General features: G+C 46.2%; 1 protein-coding gene across 13 annotated transcripts; it reads right to left on the reverse strand.

Moving 5' to 3' along the window:
• Positions 1–2,498: 2,498 nt before the first annotated feature.
• Positions 2,499–19,979, reverse strand: exoc7 (exocyst complex component 7). Of its 13 annotated transcripts, XM_013134046.4 has the most exons (22): positions 19,741–19,979; positions 19,273–19,338; positions 18,548–18,732; positions 18,101–18,206; positions 17,445–17,667; positions 16,459–16,626; positions 15,459–15,470; positions 13,373–13,465; positions 12,685–12,753; positions 11,885–12,030; positions 11,153–11,305; positions 7,862–7,960; positions 7,647–7,709; positions 7,101–7,167; positions 5,632–5,670; positions 5,038–5,103; positions 4,809–4,929; positions 4,480–4,575; positions 3,999–4,062; positions 3,826–3,867; positions 3,415–3,548; positions 2,499–2,982 (listed from the first exon to the last, which is right to left on the reverse strand). In XM_013134046.4, exons 1-22 carry the CDS (start codon positions 19,798–19,800, stop codon positions 2,880–2,882), a joined length of 2,175 nt encoding a protein of 724 aa, XP_012989500.1. In that variant the 5' UTR covers positions 19,801–19,979; the 3' UTR covers positions 2,499–2,879. The 13 variants fall into 13 exon arrangements, with proteins under 13 accessions (XP_012989500.1, XP_012989501.1, XP_019903150.1 ...); XM_013134047.4 differs by lacking the exon at positions 15,459–15,470; XM_020047591.3 differs by lacking the exon at positions 13,373–13,465 and having other exon boundaries at positions 19,741–19,978.
• Positions 19,980–21,234: the final 1,255 nt, after the last annotated feature.

Below are 21,234 nucleotides of genomic sequence, written 5' to 3' on the forward strand. Positions count from 1 at the left end.
CTGGTAACACTATCAAATATATCTCTAACAACACCTTCACTTTCACAATGTCAGTACAGAACTGAGAGAGACGTGTGGTGTGTTAACTTAGTCAGGTATAAGTAGTGTGTGCAGTGATCATTAACATCCTTAACGAGAGTGAGAACAAGTGAGAACAACAATGGAGCTAAATTCAAATCTGATGAGTCCTCAGGCTCACCACTGTCTCATTCTAAATTGGGTTAACTGGTTAAATAAAGGTGAAATACAAACATTTAAGAAATAATAAAAGCAATAGACACAATGTATTGCCATGTGTTGATGCTACAAATCAAGATCAGATAGTGATTGGATCATTTTACTCAGGTGATTATGACAACCGCATCTTGAAACATTACCAAGCCCTGTTTGTACTTTGTTCTGGAACATGCATCCTTGGTCCAGATACTGTCCACATTCTGATTGGGCTCACATTTTAGACAGAGGCAAAGGACTAAAACATGGTTTCCTAACCCTGTCCCCTCAGACACAAGTGGTTTAATTAGTAAAGTGCTTGGAAATATCTTACTTGAATCAGGTTTGCCTATTCAGGGGGCTACAAGAGAAATGTGAAATCTCTGGTTGTCCCTGAGGACAGCTTTGTGAAACCCTGGATTATTTCAGCTGCACTGGGTCTCAACGTTCTGAGATACAGTTGGACTGTGTCGATACTAGTCGGCCATCTTGACATGAACTTCCTCCAGTGATTCAATTTCCATCAGTGATTAAGTTTCCTCCTGTGATTCAGTTACCGGTAACAAAGTTGGCTCTTTGACTGGTCCCCTGATGACAGGAAGTGCCAACTCCAGTCATATACAAAATCCCTTCATTTCAGGAGTTATCATCAGGACAAATTGAAGTTGTCCAATCCAAAATCTCAGAAAACTGCAAATGATCCATTTTGCTACAGCAAGACACTTTGAATAAATGAAATTAATTATCTGGATTAGAATTAATGTTCATTGTTGCTACGTTGTCCATTAGGGCAAATTAATTCTGACATCACTGGTCCCCAGGAGCAGAGCCGTCAATGCCTTTCATGGACTCTATGGTGGGGACAGATGCCAGCTCACCAACGGTTGGCGTAACTTCTGCTCTTTTACATGTTTTGGTTGTCATTGGTTTTGGCTCTCCAAGACATTGCTGATTGTTTATGCTTCATCTGACTGAAGACATTTTCAGAGAAGCCCTGTTCTAAGCAACAAGAAGCCCTGTTCTAAGCAACAAGAAGCCCTGTTCTAAGCAACAAGAAGCCCTGTTCTAAGCAACAAGAAGCCCTGTTCTAAGCAACAAGAAGCCCTGTTCTAAGCAACAAGAAGCCCTGTTCTAAGCAACAAGCCGTAGCCAATTCGGTTGTCAACAGGGTGCATTTCTGAAGCCATGAAGACTGGTTAGTGGTCCGTCGTTCACATTGATCAACCCCCAGCTCTCCCCAGCAGCCTGTCGTTGGGTTTGAAGAAGCCAGAGGGACTTGTTACACCTACCTTCAGAACGACCCTGATGAACCCTGGTCCCATCACTCCGTCTCCTGAGTAGGTCAGCAACCCAAAGGCTCCCCCCGCTTTCCAAATGTCACTCGGCTTCTAATGGTGCACCGCTGATGGTAGTGTACTAAAGTGGCATTTGGACCTCACACTTTGTGTCGGGGGAGGGGGGCAGTGAGCGGAGTTAACGACCTGGTAAACAGATGGCTCACTCTGTGTCGTGTCAGGTCAGGCATCCCTCGGCCCGGCTGGCCTAATGTGGTCTGATTGAGGAATCGTGTTCTTCAGTGGCGCTGACAAATCTGCCGGTGGGCATGACGCCGCGTCAGGCCGGCGGGGAGCGTTTTGGTAGACAGGCCGAGGAGACGGATGGAAGCTCTCCTTCCACACAGACCTAGTTTCCAAGGGACATTCTAATGAAACACAGGACTTAGTGTGTTTGCTTTTCTGATTCCTTTCTAAAACTCCATTAAGGAACCAAGCGAGGTGTAGTCCAGAACTTGTACACTGGCTTTCAGAATTGCAGCCATGTTATCTGTGTTACCTCAGGGTTCTCCCAGTCTAAATGTTCTGAGCGGCTCCAAATACTAAACATTAGATAAAGTAGCATGAATTTTGTTCAGGTATCTACAGGAACTGGCCGATGACAGGTTTGAATGGGAAGAGACTTACTATTGAAACTTTTATTCTGAAATGGCCTGGTTACACACAACCACGAGATGTTGAACATTGTAGAGGGATAATGGCTACACCCAATCTGATCAGACAAAGTTAGTCCATCTGAAGTGAATTTCTTAAAAAAAAATACATGGTTCGGAGACAAATCGCAACCATAATTTGGTATAAATGAGAATAGGCACTGGCAATTCCATTTAACTTTGGACAGCACTTTTATTAAATAAGTTGTTGTATACAGAATCACACTTATGGACCGACTCCCTCTACTATACTTTAACATTACTGTATAAGACAACATAAAGAAAACAAACAACATCATTGCAAATCAAATTCAGCTTTATTTGTTTGAGATGCTCACTGATTTGGGATGACAGGTATATTAAACATAAATACATTAACATTTTTTTATACACAACAGAGCCCAGAGTAAAAGACATAAAATAATGGATGTCTTGGAGGAGGGGGGCCTCTGGGTTTATTCAGTGATGGGAAACATCTCAGATACAGAATGAATAAAGCTGATGACTTCCTGTGCTGACAGACAATCATATTAGTTCTACACTCTGTGTTTCTATCTGAATGTTCTGTCGAGTTATATCCTCTTGAACAGGACCCAGGACTTTGTGCTGAGCGTTGTGTGGGCCAGGCGTGAAGTTCATTGGTGGATGTGATCATTAGGGCGTGGTCAGGAGGTGTGGCTCAGGCGGATGTGTCAAATAGCCTGTCAATCATCTCCTCCACCTGCTCTGGGCGGTACTTGTAATACTTCTCAGGGTTTTTGGTGAATGAAATGTTGACATATCTGTGAAGGAAAACCAAATGACATTCAATACTGGTTTTAATTGAATCTCTGAAGTATGACATTGACGACAAATAGCGCATACCAATAAAAAGCCCACCAAAAATTAATTTAATAAAAGAAAATAAAGAAGCCATATAAAAGAGAAGACATATATTCAAATGTAAAGAGAAATGATTGTACAGCTGTGCATATTTTTTTATTTTAACCCTATTTTTCTCCCCTCCCAGTCGGAACGCTGCGACTGGGATTTGAACCCTGGTCACTGTGACGCAGCCGTACTGCCGGGCAGAACCTTAGAACAAAGGGGCCCTAGCTGTCTCTACCAACTGAGCTACTGGAGAAATCATTTTAGCGAGGCTTTGACTAATAAAGCCCCACAATGAGTACCGTTCTTCACTGTAGAATTTGGAGGGGTTGCCCTAAAACCCTGACCTTTGCAGGAAAGCCCTGTAGGCCTCCGAAACCATTCGCCTCTGGGCTTGGCGGATGGCGTCTCTCTGCTCCTTGTCCGGGATGGCCCACACCTTCTGGATCTTACACAGCTCCTCCAGACCGTCGTTGAAGCCCTAAAACCAAGACATCCACAGGCGGAACCTACTGTATTCTGAATATCTTATTGTGTGTACATTATATAACAGTACAGTATATTACAACAGGGTTGTCATAGCTAGCTAAAGAAAATAATGTTGCCATGACTGAATGCTTAGTTCCACAACCCGAAGGATTTCAAGACCAAGGCATCCATTCCATTCACATTTCTGAATTCTTCTGAACCCCCTCTGACTAGATGGCCAGAGAGGTTCTCCCACATCGCTGCAACCAATATGCTGTCGGAGATCTTACCTTGAACTTCTCTTTGATCATCTGGCGCTCTTTGTCTTTCAGCTGCAGGAGGGAGAACACACAGAAAGGTCATTTCCGTCACTTACGCAGATGAAACGGTACAGCTAGCTAACCAGCGCAGACAAAGACGCGTTCCGTCCCTTCCCCAGACAAGCGGCACATCAAGGCCTCACCTTGGTCCCTGGTTGGAAGGAAGGCATGTTCCGGTCCATGATGTGCTCTGTGACCTTCTGCCAGCTGAACAAAAACAAAGGCAGACAACAAATAAGGTAATAATAATAAGCAGAACGGCTTCTGCCACACTCGAGACATTAGTAACCGAGTCCACAAGGCTTCTACAAACACTTTCCCAGCTCTTCTTCTATATTTCTGAAATGAGAATTGAAGTGAAGTTTACCAATTGAAGGTTGATAAAAAAGCTGCTTGATGACATCAGCTAACAGCTTTCTTATTTCTGTTGCTTTGGAAACAGTTCATGCCGAGGTGACCTCTCGAACACATTACTACCATTTCAACCACTACTCTTTACAATCTCTGAACTACTCCTACTTCGATGTACTGGTGAAGGAACCGGCTGTACTGACTCTGGGACATCAGCCGGGCTTCAGCCGGGCTTCACCAGAACATTCTCCATTCAGACGCATCAGTGGTCACCTGCGTTGGTACACCTGGATCTGCTGCAAAATGAGCTCCTGGTAGGAACTCTCAGCCTTCTTCTGAGTTACTGTCACCAGTTGAATCAGCTCTGACCTAGGACACACACACACACAGACACACACACACAGACAGACAATGCCAAATGTAGTAGGGCTCAGTGACTTTGTCAAAGAATAATTTTGCTTTATGGCTTATCAGTATATCAATTTGATGCCTGAATACAGGTGGAACAGGTGTGTGTGTGTGTGTGTGTTCATAGGGCAGGGAGGTGGAACGTGTGTGTGTGTGTTCATGGGGCAGGAAAAATAAACGGGGGCACTGCCTACTTCTCCAGTGACTTCAGGATGTAGTTGTAGTTGTTGTGGAGAAAGACAGCGCTCAGAGCAGAGTCCTCGTACACCTTGGATTTACTAAGCAGATTCAGCTGTAGGTTCCCCAGCACTTTACCTGAGGGAGAACCAAATGAGATTCACAACCAGTGAGTGAAGCGCCAGAGGCTTGAGAAACAACATAACATGCTGTGTCTTTAATTTCCTCCATGAACACAGCACGTACATATGTAGGAGCTGAGGAGTCTTCTGCTGAATTCAGAGCTGTAACTGCTAGCCGACGAGCTGGTCTCTGTGGATCGTAAAACAGGATCAAACATATGATAAATAACCTCTGACTTCCATGTTTCACCGTGTGCTCGCTGACCCATTACCTGGGATATTATATAATCACATCACCTTTGCATTCGTCTCTCTTGATATTTTTGGTGGATTTCAGCGGAATCCTGTTCCAATATTTTTGTTCAATATAGTAGAAACTTTAACTAAAAACACGGGATAGGGAGAGTTTTTCTGGCTGACTTGGTTTAGATTGTAAAGTCAGATCACTCCTTAACAGTAACCAAGGCACTTCGGGAGCATGTTTCACTTCCCTTTACAATCACATGACACATCACTTCTAAATAGAGGCTTACGGGTTCTTTATAACACTGTTAAGCATCCATGAGCTAAATGAAAAACACCATGCTGACAGAGAAGATTTACTGAGTTCATTCCTTCAGGGAAGACACCCTACAGGAGGGTGCCTTCTTAGCAGAAAAGGTGTAAGTAAAAACCTCCACCGTAGTTTGCCCGTGAGACCCATCTGGTTTTTACTTACCTCGGGGGTCTAAAGGGATATTGTAAGTGTCCCCCAGTACTTTAGGCAAGAGAGAAATAATGAGACAAGGAGAAAGAGGCAAAGGTCAAAAGGTTAGAAAATAGATATTAGCGCAGAGTAGACATAGCATTGTTCACAGCCAGACAGCGACGCGGTAAGGGCCTTTATGGGTTAGGGAGCATGTCACAGCGCCGCAGGAGCCCCTTCACAGGCAAGGGTTTTACTGCATTGAAACAAAATGTAACTTCCGAAGCATTTATTTAAACTTTATATGAATAGAAAATGTATGCAATTGTATTTGTGCATGGAAGCCTACAAAGTACCAGAGAAATTGAGATTTAGACCAGTGTTCTTCATCACAAAGCCTGTGGGTGGCTGGCGGTCCCTGTCTGGCAAGTCCCCCACATTACATTAAGGACTGCATTAATTTGTGTTGTAGCAGCATTTACACTGACATCTCATTTAAAGTTAGGGATGAACACATAAGACAGTGATGTGGGAAGCTAATTGTCTGTCACTATACATTAACAAGGGGCTCCCTTTAAAAGCAGCAAAATGCAGTGCAGCAGCCATGCAGTGGAAGAGGATGAGGAAGAAAAGAGATGAAGGAAGAGGTCATTCCAATACATCAGAAATACAGGATATAGACAACAGAAAGAGATGAAGAGGTAATCTCAACTCATCAGAAAGAGGATGAGGAAGAAGACAGGAAGAGATTAAGGTAATTTCAATGCATCAGAGGAAGTTACACAAACATGGAGAAAGTAGAACCAGAAAAAGGTCTGGATAAAATCACAGATACAACTGGAGGTGGACATCAGGTTTATAAAATATCAGCTGGTAGGCACAAAGATGATCTACTTAGTGGGACTGTCCAACCTTGTTCTTGGAGATTTAGCACACCTCATCTTAATATTTATCTTGATGAGAAGCTGAATCAGTATAGTCACAACTGGTTAGATCTCCAGGAACAGGGTGAGAGTTAAAACCTACAGGAGGGTAGATCTCCTGGAACAGGGTTGGAGTTAAAACCTACAGGAGGGTAGATCTCCAGGAACATGGTGGGATTTAAAACCTACAGGAGGGTAGATCTCCAGGAACAGGGTGAGAGTTAAAACCTACAGGAGGGTAGATCTCCTGGAACAGGGTTGGAGTTAAAACCTACAGGAGGGTAGATCTCCAGGAACAGGGTGGGAGTTAAAACATACAGGAGGGTAGATCTCCAGGAACAGGGTTGGAGCTAAAACCTACAGGAGGGTAGATCTCCAGGAACAGGGTTGGGCAGCCCTGGTCTTCTGTTTAATCACAGAAACAGTTAGAGGTAGGGTAGTGGTCTCTAACAGGAAGGTCGGCCTCCGAAATGACATCCAATTCCCACTCCGCGATACACCCCGGCCAGAAAAAGTGCAAAAGATAGGGAAGAGGGTGCAGTTTGGGATGTACCCTAGGGCCTGCTAAGCCCGTCCTACCTTGAGAGGCCAACATGGCCCCGGCTGTCTCCTGGAAGTCCAGCAGCTGCTGAAGGAACAGAATGGCCTGGGGAGGGGGGGGGGGCACATGAGTGTTGTGACGCGGAGAGTCTAACTTCAACACACACCAATCCTGTAAACTCCTTATTGGCTGTCAAAGGTGGGGGAGGGGCTTCCTTTACACCTGCGGAGTACCTGGTTTGGGGGGCCCGTTGCTGTCCCTGTCCACCTGGTCATACTTTTGACCTAGTCTAGAATCAAATAGACTCTGGATTTAACCCAGAGAAATGTATTTATTATTCCAATTGGACTCTTAATATCTCACCCGGCACAGCCAGAAGAGGACTGGTCACCCCTCTGAGCCTGGGTCCTCTCTAGGTTTCTTCCTAAAATTCGGCCTTCTTAGGGAGTTTTTCCTAGCCACTGAAATTCAACACTACTGTTGTTTGCTCCTTGGGGTTTAAGGCCGGGTGTCTCTGTAAAGCACTTTGTGACAACTGCTGTTGTAAAAAGGGCTTTATAAATATATTGCATTGATTGATTTACATTGCTGGTGAGCTCATGAACTGTTCCATCCTTTGGCATATTGTACTCCTTGTCAGGATCGTTCTGGAAAAAAGAAAAGCGAGAACAAAAAATCTTATGAGACCACTAAGAGATGCTGGCCCTGTTGGATGTCCATACATGTTAAAACAGTTCAGGACTATTTGGTGACCAGGTTCAGGCTGTATATAGTAGGGTTGAATAGTAGCAGCGCGGACCTTGATGCTGTCTGCAAACTCCTCCAGCGCTTTAGCTCCGACAGTCTCCATTGATGTGATGAGAGTGGGCAGCTTGTTCTTGGTGCTGGCAGCGGTGCCCTGGAGACACACATCAGTGAGGGACAAATGCCCATTATACAGTCACAGAACCTGACTGTTCCTCATCCAATTAAACTTGGCTTTACGTTCCGAGTTTGTGTCATGTCATGTCATGTCATCTTCTTCCGCTTATCCGGGGCCGGGTCGCGGGGGCAGCAGTCTAAGCAGGGATGCCCAGACTTCCCTCTCCCCAGACACTTCCTCTAGCTCTTCCGGGGGGACACCGAGGCGTTCCCAGGCCAGCCGGGAGACATAGTCCCTCCAGCGAGTCCTAGGTCTTCCCCGGGGTCTCCTCCCGGTGGGACGGGACCGGAACACCTTCCCAGGAAGGCGTTCCGGAGGCATCCGAAAAAGATGCCCAAGCCACCTCAGCTGACCCCTCTCGATGTGGAGGAGCAGCGGCTCTACTCTGAGCTCCTCCCGGGTGACCGAACTTCTCACCCTATCTCTAAGGGATCGCCCAGCCACCCTGCGGAGAAAGCTCATTTCGGCCGCCTGTATCCGGGATCTTGTCCTTTCGGTCATGACCCAAAGCTCATGACCATAGGTGAGAGTAGGAACGTAGATTGACTGGTAAATCGAGAGCTTCGCCTTGCGGCTCAGCTCTTTCTTCACCACGACAGACCGATACATCGACTGCATTACTGCAGAAGCTGCACCGATCCGTCTGTCAATCTCCCGTTCCATCCTTCCCTCACTCGTGAACAAGACCCCTAGATACTTAAACTCCTCCACTTGAGGCAGGCACTCTCCACCAACCTGAAGCGGGCAAGCCACCCTTTTCCGACTGAGGACCATGGCCTCGGATTTGGAGGTACTGATTTTCATCCCCACCGCTTCACACTCGGCTGCAAACCGTCCCAGCGCATGCTGAAGGTCCTGGTTAGAAGGGGCCAACACGACAACATCATCTGCAAAAAGCAGAGACGAAATTGTGTGGTCCCCAAACCTGACACCCTCCGGCCCCTGGCTGCGCCTAGAAATTCTGTCCATAAAAATTACGAACAGAACCGGTGACAAAGGGCAGCCCTGCCGGAGTCCAACATGCACTGGGAACAAGTCTGACTTACTGCCGGCAATGCGGACCAAGCTCCTGCTTCGGTTGTACAGGGACCTGACAGCCCTTAGCAAAGGACCCAGGACCCCATATTCCCCAAGCACCCTCCACAAGATGCCGCGAGGGACACAGTCGAATGCCTTCTCCAAATCCACAAAACACATGTGGATTGGTTGGGCAAACTCCCATGAACCCTCCAACACCCCGTAGAGGGTATAGAGCTGGTCCAGTGTTCCACGGCCCGGACGAAAACCACACTGTTCCTCCTGAATCCGAGGTTCTACTATCGGCCGTATTCTCCTCTCCAGTACCCTGGCATAGACTTTCCCGGGGAGGCTGAGAAGTGTGATCCCCCTATAGTTGGAACACACCCTCCGGTCCCCCTTCTTAAAAAGAGGGACCACCACACCGGTCTGCCATCCCAGAGGCACTGTCCCCGACCGCCACGCGATGTTGCACAGGCGTGTCAACCAAGACAGCCCCACAACATCCAGAGACTTGAGGTACTCAGGGCGGATCTCATCCACCCCCGGTGCCTTGCCACCGAGGAGTTTCTTGACCACCTCAGTGACTTCAGCCCGGGTGATGGACGAGTCCACCTCTGAGCCCTCATCCTCTGCTTCCTCAATGGAAGAAGTGACAGCGGGATTGAGGAGATCCTCGAAGTATTCCTTCCACCGCCCGACGACATCCTCAGTTGAGGTCAACAGCTGCCCACCTCTACTGTAAACAGCGTTGGTAGGGCACTGTTTCCCTCTCCTGAGGCGCCGGATGGTTTGCCAGAATCTCTTCGAGGCCAGCCGATAGTCCTTCTCCATGGCCTCACCGAACTCCTCCCAGGCCCGAGTTTTTGCCTCCACAACCACCCGGGCTGCAGCCCGCTTGGCCTGTCGGTACCCGTCAGCTGCGTCAGGAGTCCCACAAGCCAACCAGGCCTGATAGGACTCCTTCTTCAGCTTGACGGCATCCCTTACTTCCGGTGTCCACCACCGGGTTCGGGGATTGCCGCCTCGACAGGCACCGGAGACCTTACGGCCACAGCTCCGAGCGGCCGCTTCGACAATGGCGGTGGAGAACATGGTCCACTCGGACTCAATATCTCCAACCTCCCTCGGGATCCAGTCGAAGCTCTTCCGGAGGTGGGAGTTAAAGATCTCTCTGACAGGAGACTCTGCCAGACGTTCCCAGCAGACCCTTACAGTTCGCTTGGGCCTGCCGAGTCTGTCCAGCTTTCTCCCCCGCCATCGGATCCAACTCACCACCAGGTGGTGATCAGTTGACAGCTCCGCCCCTCTCTTCACCCGAGTGTCCAAGACATACGGCCGCAGGTCAGATGAGACGACAACAAAGTCGATCATCGACCTGCGGCCTAGGGTGTCCTGGTGCCACGTGCACTGATGGACACCCTTATGCTTGAACATGGTGTTCGTTATGGACAAACTGTGACTAGCACAGAAGTCCAATAACTGAACACCACTCGGGTTCAGATCAGGGGGGCCGTTCCTCCCAATCACGCCCCTCCAGGTGTCACTGTCGTTGCCCACGTGGGCGTTGAAGTCCCCCAGTAGAACAATAGAGTCCCCAGTCGGAGCACTTTCCAGCACCCCTCCCAGAGACTCCAAGAAGGTCGGGTACTCTGCACTGCCGTTCGGCCCGTAGGCACAAACAACAGTGAGAGACCTATCCCCGACCCGTAGGCGCAGGGAAACGACCCTCTCGTTCACCGGGGTAAACTCCAACACATGGCGGCAGAGCTGGGGAGCTATAAGCAAACCCACACCAGCCCGCCGCCTCTCACCATGGGCAACTCCAGAGTGGTGAAGAGTCCATCCTCTCTCAAGGAGTTTGGTTCCAGAGCCCAAGCCGTGCGTAGAGGTGATCCCGACTACCTCTAATCGGAACCTCTCAACCTCACGCACTAGCTCAGGCTCCTTCCCCGCCAGCGAGGTGACATTCCACGTCCCTAGAGCTAGTTTCTGTGTCCAGAGATCGGGTTGTCTAGGCCCCCGCCTTCGACTGCCGCCCGATCCTCTTCGCACCGGCCCCTTATGGTCCCTCCTGTGGGTGGTGAGCCCACGGGAGGGCTCCGAGTTTGTGCATTTTGCCAATTCCCGCGTGCCTGTCATGTGCCCTACCTGTAGTGTGGAGTCGAAGTCTGCCTTGGTCTGTTTCAGGTGCCGGAGGATGGGGAAGATTGTGAGGACAGCTGAGTAGTCGTGTCTGATGATGGCCCGCCGCGCTGCTGAAACAATGTTGTCTCCTTCCAGCATCAGGTTGTCCAGGGCTTCCTAAGATGGAGGTTCACAGACCAACAGTAGCCAGGTTGAGACCCAGCAAGGCACTGGGGATTAGTACATCAACAATGCCATAAAAACACAGGGTTAAGGTTAGGTTAGGGTGAACTTCGAAAGTAACGTCACTGTACAATATCAGAGAAGGCAAAATCAGAAGCGTCAAGCTCATTTCAACAGCCTTATCTATTCAAAAATAATGTTAGTTTGACATTAGAATCAGGAAACCATATGGCAGAATAGGAAACTAAATTATTCTGCAGGCAAATGGGGGGGGGGGGGGTGTTTATCGTGTTGACATTTTTACCCCCGATTTTTTTCCCTCAGGACGCCTCTATGGCCCTCCCTCACAGTAACAGTCTTAATAAAAATGTAAGTGTGGAGTACAACTAGATGAGTATGAAATCATTCTAATTGAAATGCATATGAAAATCTGAGGCGCTGACCGGAGAAAATGAAAGGAGAAAAAAAAAGGTTCAAGGGGGTGTAGGTTTTCTGTCGTCACTGGATAAAAAGTGAGGCCACTGATGAGACAAACGCCTATAGTTCGTTTCCCATCTGTGGCGGAGGCCTGACCTGTATGAGTGAGTCAAAGGTCTTCTTCTGGTGGTGTTCGGGGATGATCTCCGTCAGCAGGGCATACTCGCTCTGGGCCAGCTTCACAAAAGCACTGATGCAGTGAATGTACGAGTCGATCTCTATGTCCAGGACGTCGTCCTTCCCTGAGAGACACACAGTGGACAGTCAGGATGCTGGTGACCAATAAGACCAGCTCAAAAAAAAATATCAGATGTGAAACGATCTGATGTAGAAAAATACTATGAAACCAAATACAGGTTAATACAGAGTTTCCTACACCAAGGTTTCACCCAGAAATGGCGTGCCTGAATCAATTATTCAAAAGCTTGGCAATTAGCTTCTTAATTTAATCAGGTGTGCTAAGGTAGGCTTACATTTTATTTGAAAATCTGGACGGCCCAAGGAGTGATTTGGGAAAATCTTGTTTTAATAATGTTTACTTAATGTGCTACGGTTGTATAACTGGTCCTTCTTTAAAAAGGAGACGAATATTGTCCCTGTACATTATTAGCCCCAGTTGATATTCACTGTATATCAAAAGTACCCCCCCCCCCCCAAAAAAAGAACCAGTACTACCTAATCAGTGTAAACCCTGAAAGGAGACACTGAGTCACTGAACAAACACTGAAACTAAACAATACCAGAAAAAGATTTCAGCTGTCAACAGAGATCCAGTAGCCTTCCTAGCTGTCAATGAAAGTGTGCTGAAAACATAGGGTGCAATGGGCTTGATTACTGGTGGGTGTCTCTCATTTCCCCAACTGGACATTTTTGGAGCAAACCTCCCCCTTACTCACCTGTGGTTGGCCCGTGCTTGTCGGCCAGGGCGTCTGACAGGTGTTTCACCCGCTGGTCATGATCGTGACCTGATGGTTGGGGGGGGGTATAGTTATATAAATCAGGCTTACCCCTGGGGGCCCGGAAGCCAACAGGTAAGCCTGGGTCTCGCCTAGAAACATATACCGACCACCAAGCACCAAGCGGGGAAAGCAGAGGACACCCGTGTTGGGCAACAGAGAGGTCAGGGGAACCGGAGAGTTTGTGTGTTTGTTACGAAGCCTGACTAGTGAGTTAGTGGATGTTAAAGCTTTAGTAGCAACATTCTTTACAAAGACATTGAAAGCTAGAAGTCACACCAGCTTTAGACCAGCTGCTGTTCTAACATATTCCTTATAGTGAAGTTAATTATTGATAACAAAACTAAACATACAAAATTTCAGGATTGATGAAAAAGGAGGCAAATAACATTCACCTTACACTGAAGATGAAACACAAAATTATATTTTTAAGGAACATTTTGTTAATCTGCAGCATCTAACAGCTGTTGTGATTCTGAAGAGGCTCCCGTGGGTCTGTTGTTTTTGACAACACCATCCAGTTAAGCTGGAGGACAGCAACAGACCCGACCCACCAAAAAACACAGTCATAGTGGGATAAGAGAGAGACAGACACCGAAGAGGAGACAACAAAGCCAGAGTGTGTTACCTTCCGCAGGACTGAGGTTAGAGCCCCCCTTTTTCCCATCCAGCCCATGCTGAGAGTACTGTTTGAGAAGGTTCTGGGCCTTGCGTATGGTCCCTGTGCCCACAGAGTGACAGACAAACAGTGCAGAGAAGAAGACAGAGAAAAACCAAGGAGGAAACGGGGGAAAGAAAGCAGAGGAAGAGAACTAGGAGGTGAGTGACGAGGACACAACACCACGCCCCCCCAACACCACCGACCATCCCGGGACTGAGAAGAGACGGGGGGAAGAAGAGGAACTGTGGCCGGCCACCTGCACCAGCACTGAGACACACAGAACAACTACAGCTTCACAAAGCCACTAGGGTGGGCGCATCGGAGAGCTTTCCACCAGGGGGCGTAGCGCGGAGGGAGGGTCACACAGGGTTAGGGTCAACACACAAACAACACAAAACAGCCATCAGGATTATCAATACGTTCATTTCTGGAGTGCTGTTACGGTCATTAACTCACACCGCTCCTGCTGAGGCATTGTCATAGCATGTAGCAACGTGCTAGCATTGTTCCACCATCGGTGGGTACAGCTGTTAAGCTTGTTAAACAGTACAACATCACATCTCAGGGTTAATGTTTTAGCAGGCTTGTTCTCCTTTATTATTAAACTCAATGAAATGTGAGAATTGCTTACATTTTTTAAACAATGGTCAAATAAAATCCATCACCACCATCCATCACAGCCACCAACCCTGGAGAGTGGACGATGGTGACGCCTTTCCACAATGGTATGTCACTGCAAGCTATTCGGTTTCTTTTCACTCGGTCGGTCCAACCAGGAAGTCAGGTGACCAACAACCTCTGTGGGTCAAAGCACCTGCAGGCGCTTGACCCACCGGAGCACAACACGTCAAATACATTTCCAGCCAGTGATTCCTCCCCCACCCGGACAACGCTGGCCAACATGTAAGGCTCCATGGGACTTCTGGCCAAACGGGGCAAGAGGCCTTCTCAGGGCCGGAACCTGGGCCCCTCAGAATGGTCCTTATACCCTCTTTTATGTGGCCTGCAGCACCTTGGAAATGCTTCACTCACGAACCAAGACGGTTTCAAAACCTTACTGTCTGAAGGGGGGCTTATTTCCATCACTAGGCGACCAGAACTGTCAATCAAATAACCTCTGCAATAACTGCAATTAGTGCAGTCTACCTGCTTGCTGGGGGAAGCACTACTGAACATTCATTGCAGGTGCAGAATCATCTTGTCTTAAATTCTCTTGGCTTTTTATAATTGTCTGAAATGTTATTGAAATAATTACTGTAGTGGTATTGTATGTCTGAAAAGGTCATTAGACTTTTAAATAACTTCTGTTTCAAGTCCACAAGTGTAAGATATAACTAAGCTGAATGATCAACGATGAAATAAAATGATTTTAACTATGGGGCGAATGCACTGTTCAAGCATAGGATCATTTCCTGGTTTGGTGGAGCAGGCCATGTAGGGAAATGAAGTATAAATATGTTCAGGCTCTCCAACTACCTGCTTTTTTCAGTTTGGGGATATAAACTATCTAAAAACAAGCTGCAAAACCTTCACTACACCAAAATATCAGATGCATCCTCTACAAGCACAACATTCCAAACACTGGTTGCAAAAAGCGAAGTAACAGCCAGAATCAAAATATCACAGTTGCTTCTGTAAAGGCTGCCTCTTTCTCCTCCAGCCAATTAAATGCGCAAGTGAAGAGTGAAGAACTTAGCTGATTAAAGAAAACAACAATCAGTATCAATCACTGTGAATATGGTAGCAAAGCTTTTTCCATTTCAGGTGGTATGATTCAAGTTCAAAATGTTCTGGGCCCAGTTTTTCAAAGGTTTTCTGGATTTCATCTAGTAGATCAGATTAAATGCATAGAAACAGAATAAACAGAAAGACAAATAATTTAACCAAACGAGATCCTATTCAAACGTGGTCCGCTTAATCTGTTAGCCGCTAACTTTGATAAGATGGACATCATTGACCGGGTGGCGTCGTTTGGGATGAAATGTGGCATCCAGTTAACAGAAGCAAGTGAGAGCAACGAGACGGTACAGGGAAACACACTAAAACGCTTTACCTGGAATGTAGACTGTCATCATCATCATCATCACAACAAACATGAGGGTTATAAAATAAGAGGTGAAGAAGAGCGGTTAGTCAGAGTCATGACGACTCACAGGACCACACAGGTTGTGTACCAACTCACACACTAAATCCTTCATAGTACACTACTGAGACCCACTGATCTCAGTCAGAAGTAGTCAGCTATATGAAGAAGAATGTTTAACATGTGAAACAGCCATAGAAGGGAGAGTCAGGAATACTGGGGTCCATTAATGAGGATGATGAAGATGACAGAGCAGGCTGAAACAGCCAGAATTAAACACGCTCTCTGGGACTGAGGAGAAACACTGAAACGTGTGAGAGACCAGAGAAAAAGCAACAGACGGGGAGACCTATCATCTGATTCTCAACCTTCAGAACAGGGACATTCTGTGCTAAGAGAATGGAATAACATTAATGTGCTTGAAGGCCTACATTTCTTGACGGTAGATATATTCCTGCACACAGTTCAATGTTTGATTAATGTATGGTAGATACAGTATATTCCTGCACATGGTGACTATGATTACAGTTCTACGTTTGATTAATTTATGGTAGATATATTCCTACACCTGATGACAATGATCACAGTTCTATGTTTGATTAATTTATGGTAGATATATTCCTACACCTGATGACAATGATCACAGTTCTATATTTGAATAATGTATGGTAGATATATTCCTGTACATGGTGAATATGATCACAGTTCTGTTTGATTAATGTATGGTAAATATATTCCTGTACATGGTGAATATGATCACAGTTCTATGTTTGATTAATTTATGGTAGATATATTCCTGTACTTGGTAAATATGATCACAGGTCAATGTTTGGTTAATGTATGGTAGATATGAACATGGTGATTCTGGCGTCAGATGAGCTTTAGAATGAGGAGTAGGAGAGACCTTGTAGCAACTGCAGTTACTGAACTAATCAAGACGAGGTTTGCTGGGACTCAGAGGAGTACTGACCGGGTCGCTTGGGAACCTTCTTGGTAGGCGTATCCTTGCGCTTGGTCTGGACGGCGGGGGAGTAGAGAATGCCAGAGGAGGCGGAATTCTTCCGGAAATGATCCTTCAGGCCCTTGATGGAACGATCCAGCTGGTTGGAGCGGATCTGGAAATACACGTTCATGAAGTCTGAGGGAAGAGAGGGGAGGCGCCGTCAAGGTCATCAAGAGACTGTTCACGAAATCCACGTTCTGGGGCATCATTTTATAAAGTCTCCAGGAGGACATAGGAGTCTGTAAAGACAGGAGAAACGTCCTCCATACAACACACCACTGAATTTACAGGAGTGTGGAGGGCTGTAAACACAAACAAAACAAAGGTTTGGTTTTCTAACCAGCAAACTGCCAAAGGAATCTGAGGACATTTCATTTTTCCTAACCAAACCAAATGTCTGTCACTGTTTTTTAACATACAGAGTTATTTTGTTTATAACCAGGTTTTGGTAAAATGCAGCCGCTATGTTTCTGCTCCACCGTGTAAACGGACAGGTTCGGCAGCACTCGGTTGCACTTGTTTTGGTAAAACCATGTGAGGTTATTACTGATGGCACAGACAGACAGAATATATTGGTTGATCAGGAGAGTCCTGAGGCAATGGGACCACCTGATGTGGGTCGGGTTAACAGAGAGAGAGAGGAGCTAGTCTGTTTCCGGCACTTACTCAGAGTTAAGGGGGGAGGTGAGCCTGCCGGGGACCTCCTCTGACCCTTACTGATCCTGTCTCTGTTCCTGTTGGCTGACTCCTCCTCAGAGTCCACCACACTAACACTGGCTTGACCTGTCCTGCAATTCCCCCTGGTGTCCCACCTCCTCATCCACAGAACAGCAACAACACAGTTTTAACTCTACACTACTGTACGGTAAAAAAATTAGAACCATCCTTTACACTTAGAAAAAATAAATCAGGGGGACTGTCGACAGGCCAGTCGGCAGAAAAGGGATCCCTACCCTGGTTGCGTCCATACTCCACCAGCCAGCCAGAGATGCAGATGATGTCCTGGAGCACGGCCTCAGGGAGATGTTCCAGAATCACCTCCTCCTGGACCTCCAGCTCCTCGTCTACGGTGATGGCATCTAGGATGAGGACCGGGGGCACGGGTTTACTGTAGCGTGTCAACAGGCTGCGGAACTCTGCCTCCAGAAGCTCCTTGCCCTTTTCAAAACGAGCTTTCTGTGTGTAGGGAGAAGAGCAGTGAAGAGGATGATGGGAAGTGTTGACAAGTACTGCTCAAGAGTAGTTAAAAAGTTTTAAAAAACATTTCCTTTAGGTAAAAGCATCATTCCGGGCCTATGTTGTCACAGTTCAAAGTAAATGTGACTATGTGGTCTTGTAAGTGTAAATAACTCATTTTTGCCCATAATGGTTCAACCGTTCTACAGTATGACGTACACTCCATTCTGGATGTGTCTCCAGGCCCCCGCCTCAAGGCTCACTATTAAAGTATGTGAAGCACAACACACAATTAAAATCTAAACAGAATTCTCCCCACCGGAACTGGTCGTCTGAATGTATGTTTTATGTGAAGCCAAAGGCCAGAACAGAGGAACAGTTATAACATGGGAAAAGACAGACAGCGGACTATAATATTAAGACTGTTGTGTACCACAGTGTTGAGCTCGGGGCTGTCAGGGTTGTTGTCCTGGAAATATTCCACGGCTTTCTGGATCTTGGCGATGCAGGCCAGGTATTCATCCAGTCTGCCCGTCGGTCTGGGAAACAGAAACAGCGCACCAGATTTCAGTCTTACTCAGTCATACCAACCTTAGACATCTGGTCAGCCTGTAAGCAAGCAGCCTACCACAGCCCTACTGGTTACTGTAATCCCTACTCCTGTACAGGAAGCAATAGGATATGTATGGAAATGACCATCATGTTATTGAGGAGTCCACTCAAACGGGAGGTAGAGAGGGATTATTTGATGACAGAGGGACAAAGACATTTGGGTTAAAGCGTCTCACCCAGTGACACCAGCGGATCATTCAACAGTGTGCAGCTACAGATCTCTTTCTCCACTCACTCTCTCACTCTCTCAGGGGCACCCGCATCTCACCCCTCTTTGATGATCTTGTCGGTGTCCTTGGCAACGTGGTAGTAGCTGATCACATGATCCATGCAGGACAGAGTCTTCTCTACGTTCTCCTGAAGCCTCTGGAGGTTCTCCGTCTGCTTATGAACCGGTATGATCGAGTTCTCCAGCTGCATCAGGCGACTCTCGAACGACGACAGGATGGACACCTGAATAGAAGGATATTCAGGGGGGCATTTAAATAGCCCTTACTCATTAAGGAAATTCAAGGGAGCCAAAGTCCAGGATTATGACAGAAAAATACTTACAAAATGGAAATGTGAAAAAACACACAATAAAATGATCAACTGTTTGCATTATTATATACTGTATACCCACTGATTCTTGAAATATACAACTTGGAAATGGCTCATGAGTTTATTTTAACTATTACACGCCTTCAAACCTGAAACTATGAACATCTAGACTGTAAAGAAACACTTCCCAGCCTTACCAATGGGTTAAACTATCCGTCTGATGTAATGATTATCAGACTTTCTGTCAGGGAATTTACATTTCTAAAGAATCATCGCTGAGCATTACCAAATCACAGGTGGTGTGTCAACATTGCTAATGTCAACATTATGGATGCCAGTGTTACAATGACTTGCATGCTTTATGAAAACGTGCCATTAACTTTCATCCATTGGTAGAGTGAATAGGAACCACGAAGTGTCAACCTGTATGGGGGGTTTGCTTTAGTCACATACCATTCCTTTAGTCAGCTGATCACTCTTCTCCATATTTTCTCGGATGAATGACAGGGTTTCCTGTTCCTGTTATTCACAGATGGATGGAAATATATATTGATTACAATCGTGGTTAGACTATAGAGACCGTTGTCTAAAATAAATACATAATAGTCGTGCAAAATTCTTGAGACATTACCTAGCTTGGTTATGCTGTAATGTAACATCTGTTTATACATCTTTTATTGAGTGTGAGGATATAAGTTGATGCTTTGATGCGGTGTTTCACAACACTTTTACAGGAGTGCTACGACAATTTCACATCTAAAGTGTATATCATTTGATTAAGAGTTACACTGTTAATGGGCATACGAATGGATAGAAAACACAATTAGCTCAAGATAATATCCAGAGTCTAGTTAGTAGTAAGTTGCTAAAGAAACGTTAGCCTGTTCCCGTTTCCTTCCCATCCCATTTCCTGAAACAGACCTGCTTTAGTTTTTCCTCTATCTCCCTCTTCCTTACGGATGCATCCTCGGTCGGGATCATCCTGATTATTAGTTGCAAACAAAGAAAAAAATCCACTAATATGGAAAATAAAATCGCCGAAGCAACTAAATAAAATATCCCTTCAAAATCTCATCAGCTGTTAGGGCGCAATCAACACGAGAAGAATCCTTCCGTATCCGTCTTCTTCACATCGGTCATGAAAAGCGTCCATCTTTGTTGTGGCCGAGACTCTTGCAATAATGTAACACAAGGTGTCACTGTTATCTCTAAAAATGTTGAGGGCTGAACCAACTAAAGTACCCGCATTATACACTCACCTAAAGGATTATTAGGAACACCATACTAATACTGTGTTTGACCCCCTTTTGCCCTCAGAACTGCCTTAATTCTACGTGGCATTGATTCAACAAGGTGCTGAAAGCATTCTTTAGAAATGTTGGCCCATATTGATAGGATAGCATCTTGCAGTTGATGGAGATTTGTGGGATGCACATCCAGGGCACGAAGCTCCCGTTCCACCACATCCCAAAGATGCTCTATTGGGTTGAGATCTGGTGACTGTGGGGGCCATTTCAGTACAGTGAACTCATAGTCATGTTCAAGAAACCAATTTGAAATGATTCAAGCTTTGTGACATGGTGCATTATCCTGCTGGAAGTAGCCATCAGAGGACGGGTACATGGTAGTCATAAAGGGATGGACATGGTCAGAAACAATGCTCAGGTAGGCTGTGGCATTTAAACGATGCCCAATGGGCACTAAGGGGCCTAAAGTGTGCCAAGAAAACATGCCCCACACCATTATGTCGACACCTTTGCATTTCATTCAGATGTTTTTTTACGAAAATATTTTTGCGTTATTTCTCACATCTACATACTTGGCAGACGCTCTTATGCATGCAATTCTGGTTAACGGTCTTGCACAAGGAAAGAAATGCAACAGCCAGGGAAACTTTTTACCTGGAAAGTACTATATGCCAATAACACATTATACAGCAACAACCTAGGAGCATTAAGGATCAGCAGTCTTGCTCGGGGACACCACAACAGGGTTTTACAGGCTTGGGCTTTAGCCTCTTGACCACAAAGCCACCCAGCCACACCAATCTATCAACTTCCTGTCTCTGGTCAGATTGGTTTCTTACACTTTATCCAGTGAAATGTTGAAGGTCTGAAAGCAGGACAACCCAAAACACACTGGAATGGTAAAACAGGCAGGACTGTTCTTGCAGACCCAGGGAAGAATCCAGATAATTTACAACAAGAGCTGAAAACAGCAGTGAGCTCCTATAGTGGGATGAACTGCCAGTAATTACAAGCAGCTAACTGGTGGGTCCATGCATTACCCAACAGGTATCTGGGCCAACAGCTGTGCCACCCAGTAATACCTCCCAGATGTCTATTATGTTGTCCATATCATTTGTGAGGCTGATGTGGAAGTTTTCGGTACAAGGTACTTCGTTCTGAAACTACA

Source organism: Esox lucius, chromosome 6 (genome assembly GCF_011004845.1).
Source record: "Esox lucius isolate fEsoLuc1 chromosome 6, fEsoLuc1.pri, whole genome shotgun sequence".
In the NCBI taxonomy this organism is placed as follows: Eukaryota; Metazoa; Chordata; class Actinopteri; order Esociformes; family Esocidae; genus Esox; species Esox lucius.

Coding starts and splice junctions, on each gene's coding strand:
- exoc7 (XM_013134046.4), bottom strand. CDS start 19,800: ATGATCCCGACCGAGGATGCATCCGTAAGGAAGAGGGAGATAGAGGAA. Junction 19,339..19,740: donor TAGAGGAAAAACTAAAGCAG/GTCTGTTTCAGG, acceptor TGTGAATAACAG/GAACAGGAAACCCTGTCATT. Junction 7,961..11,152: donor ACTTCGACTCCACACTACAG/GTAGGGCACATG, acceptor GTGTGTCTCCAG/GGCACCGCTGCCAGCACCAA.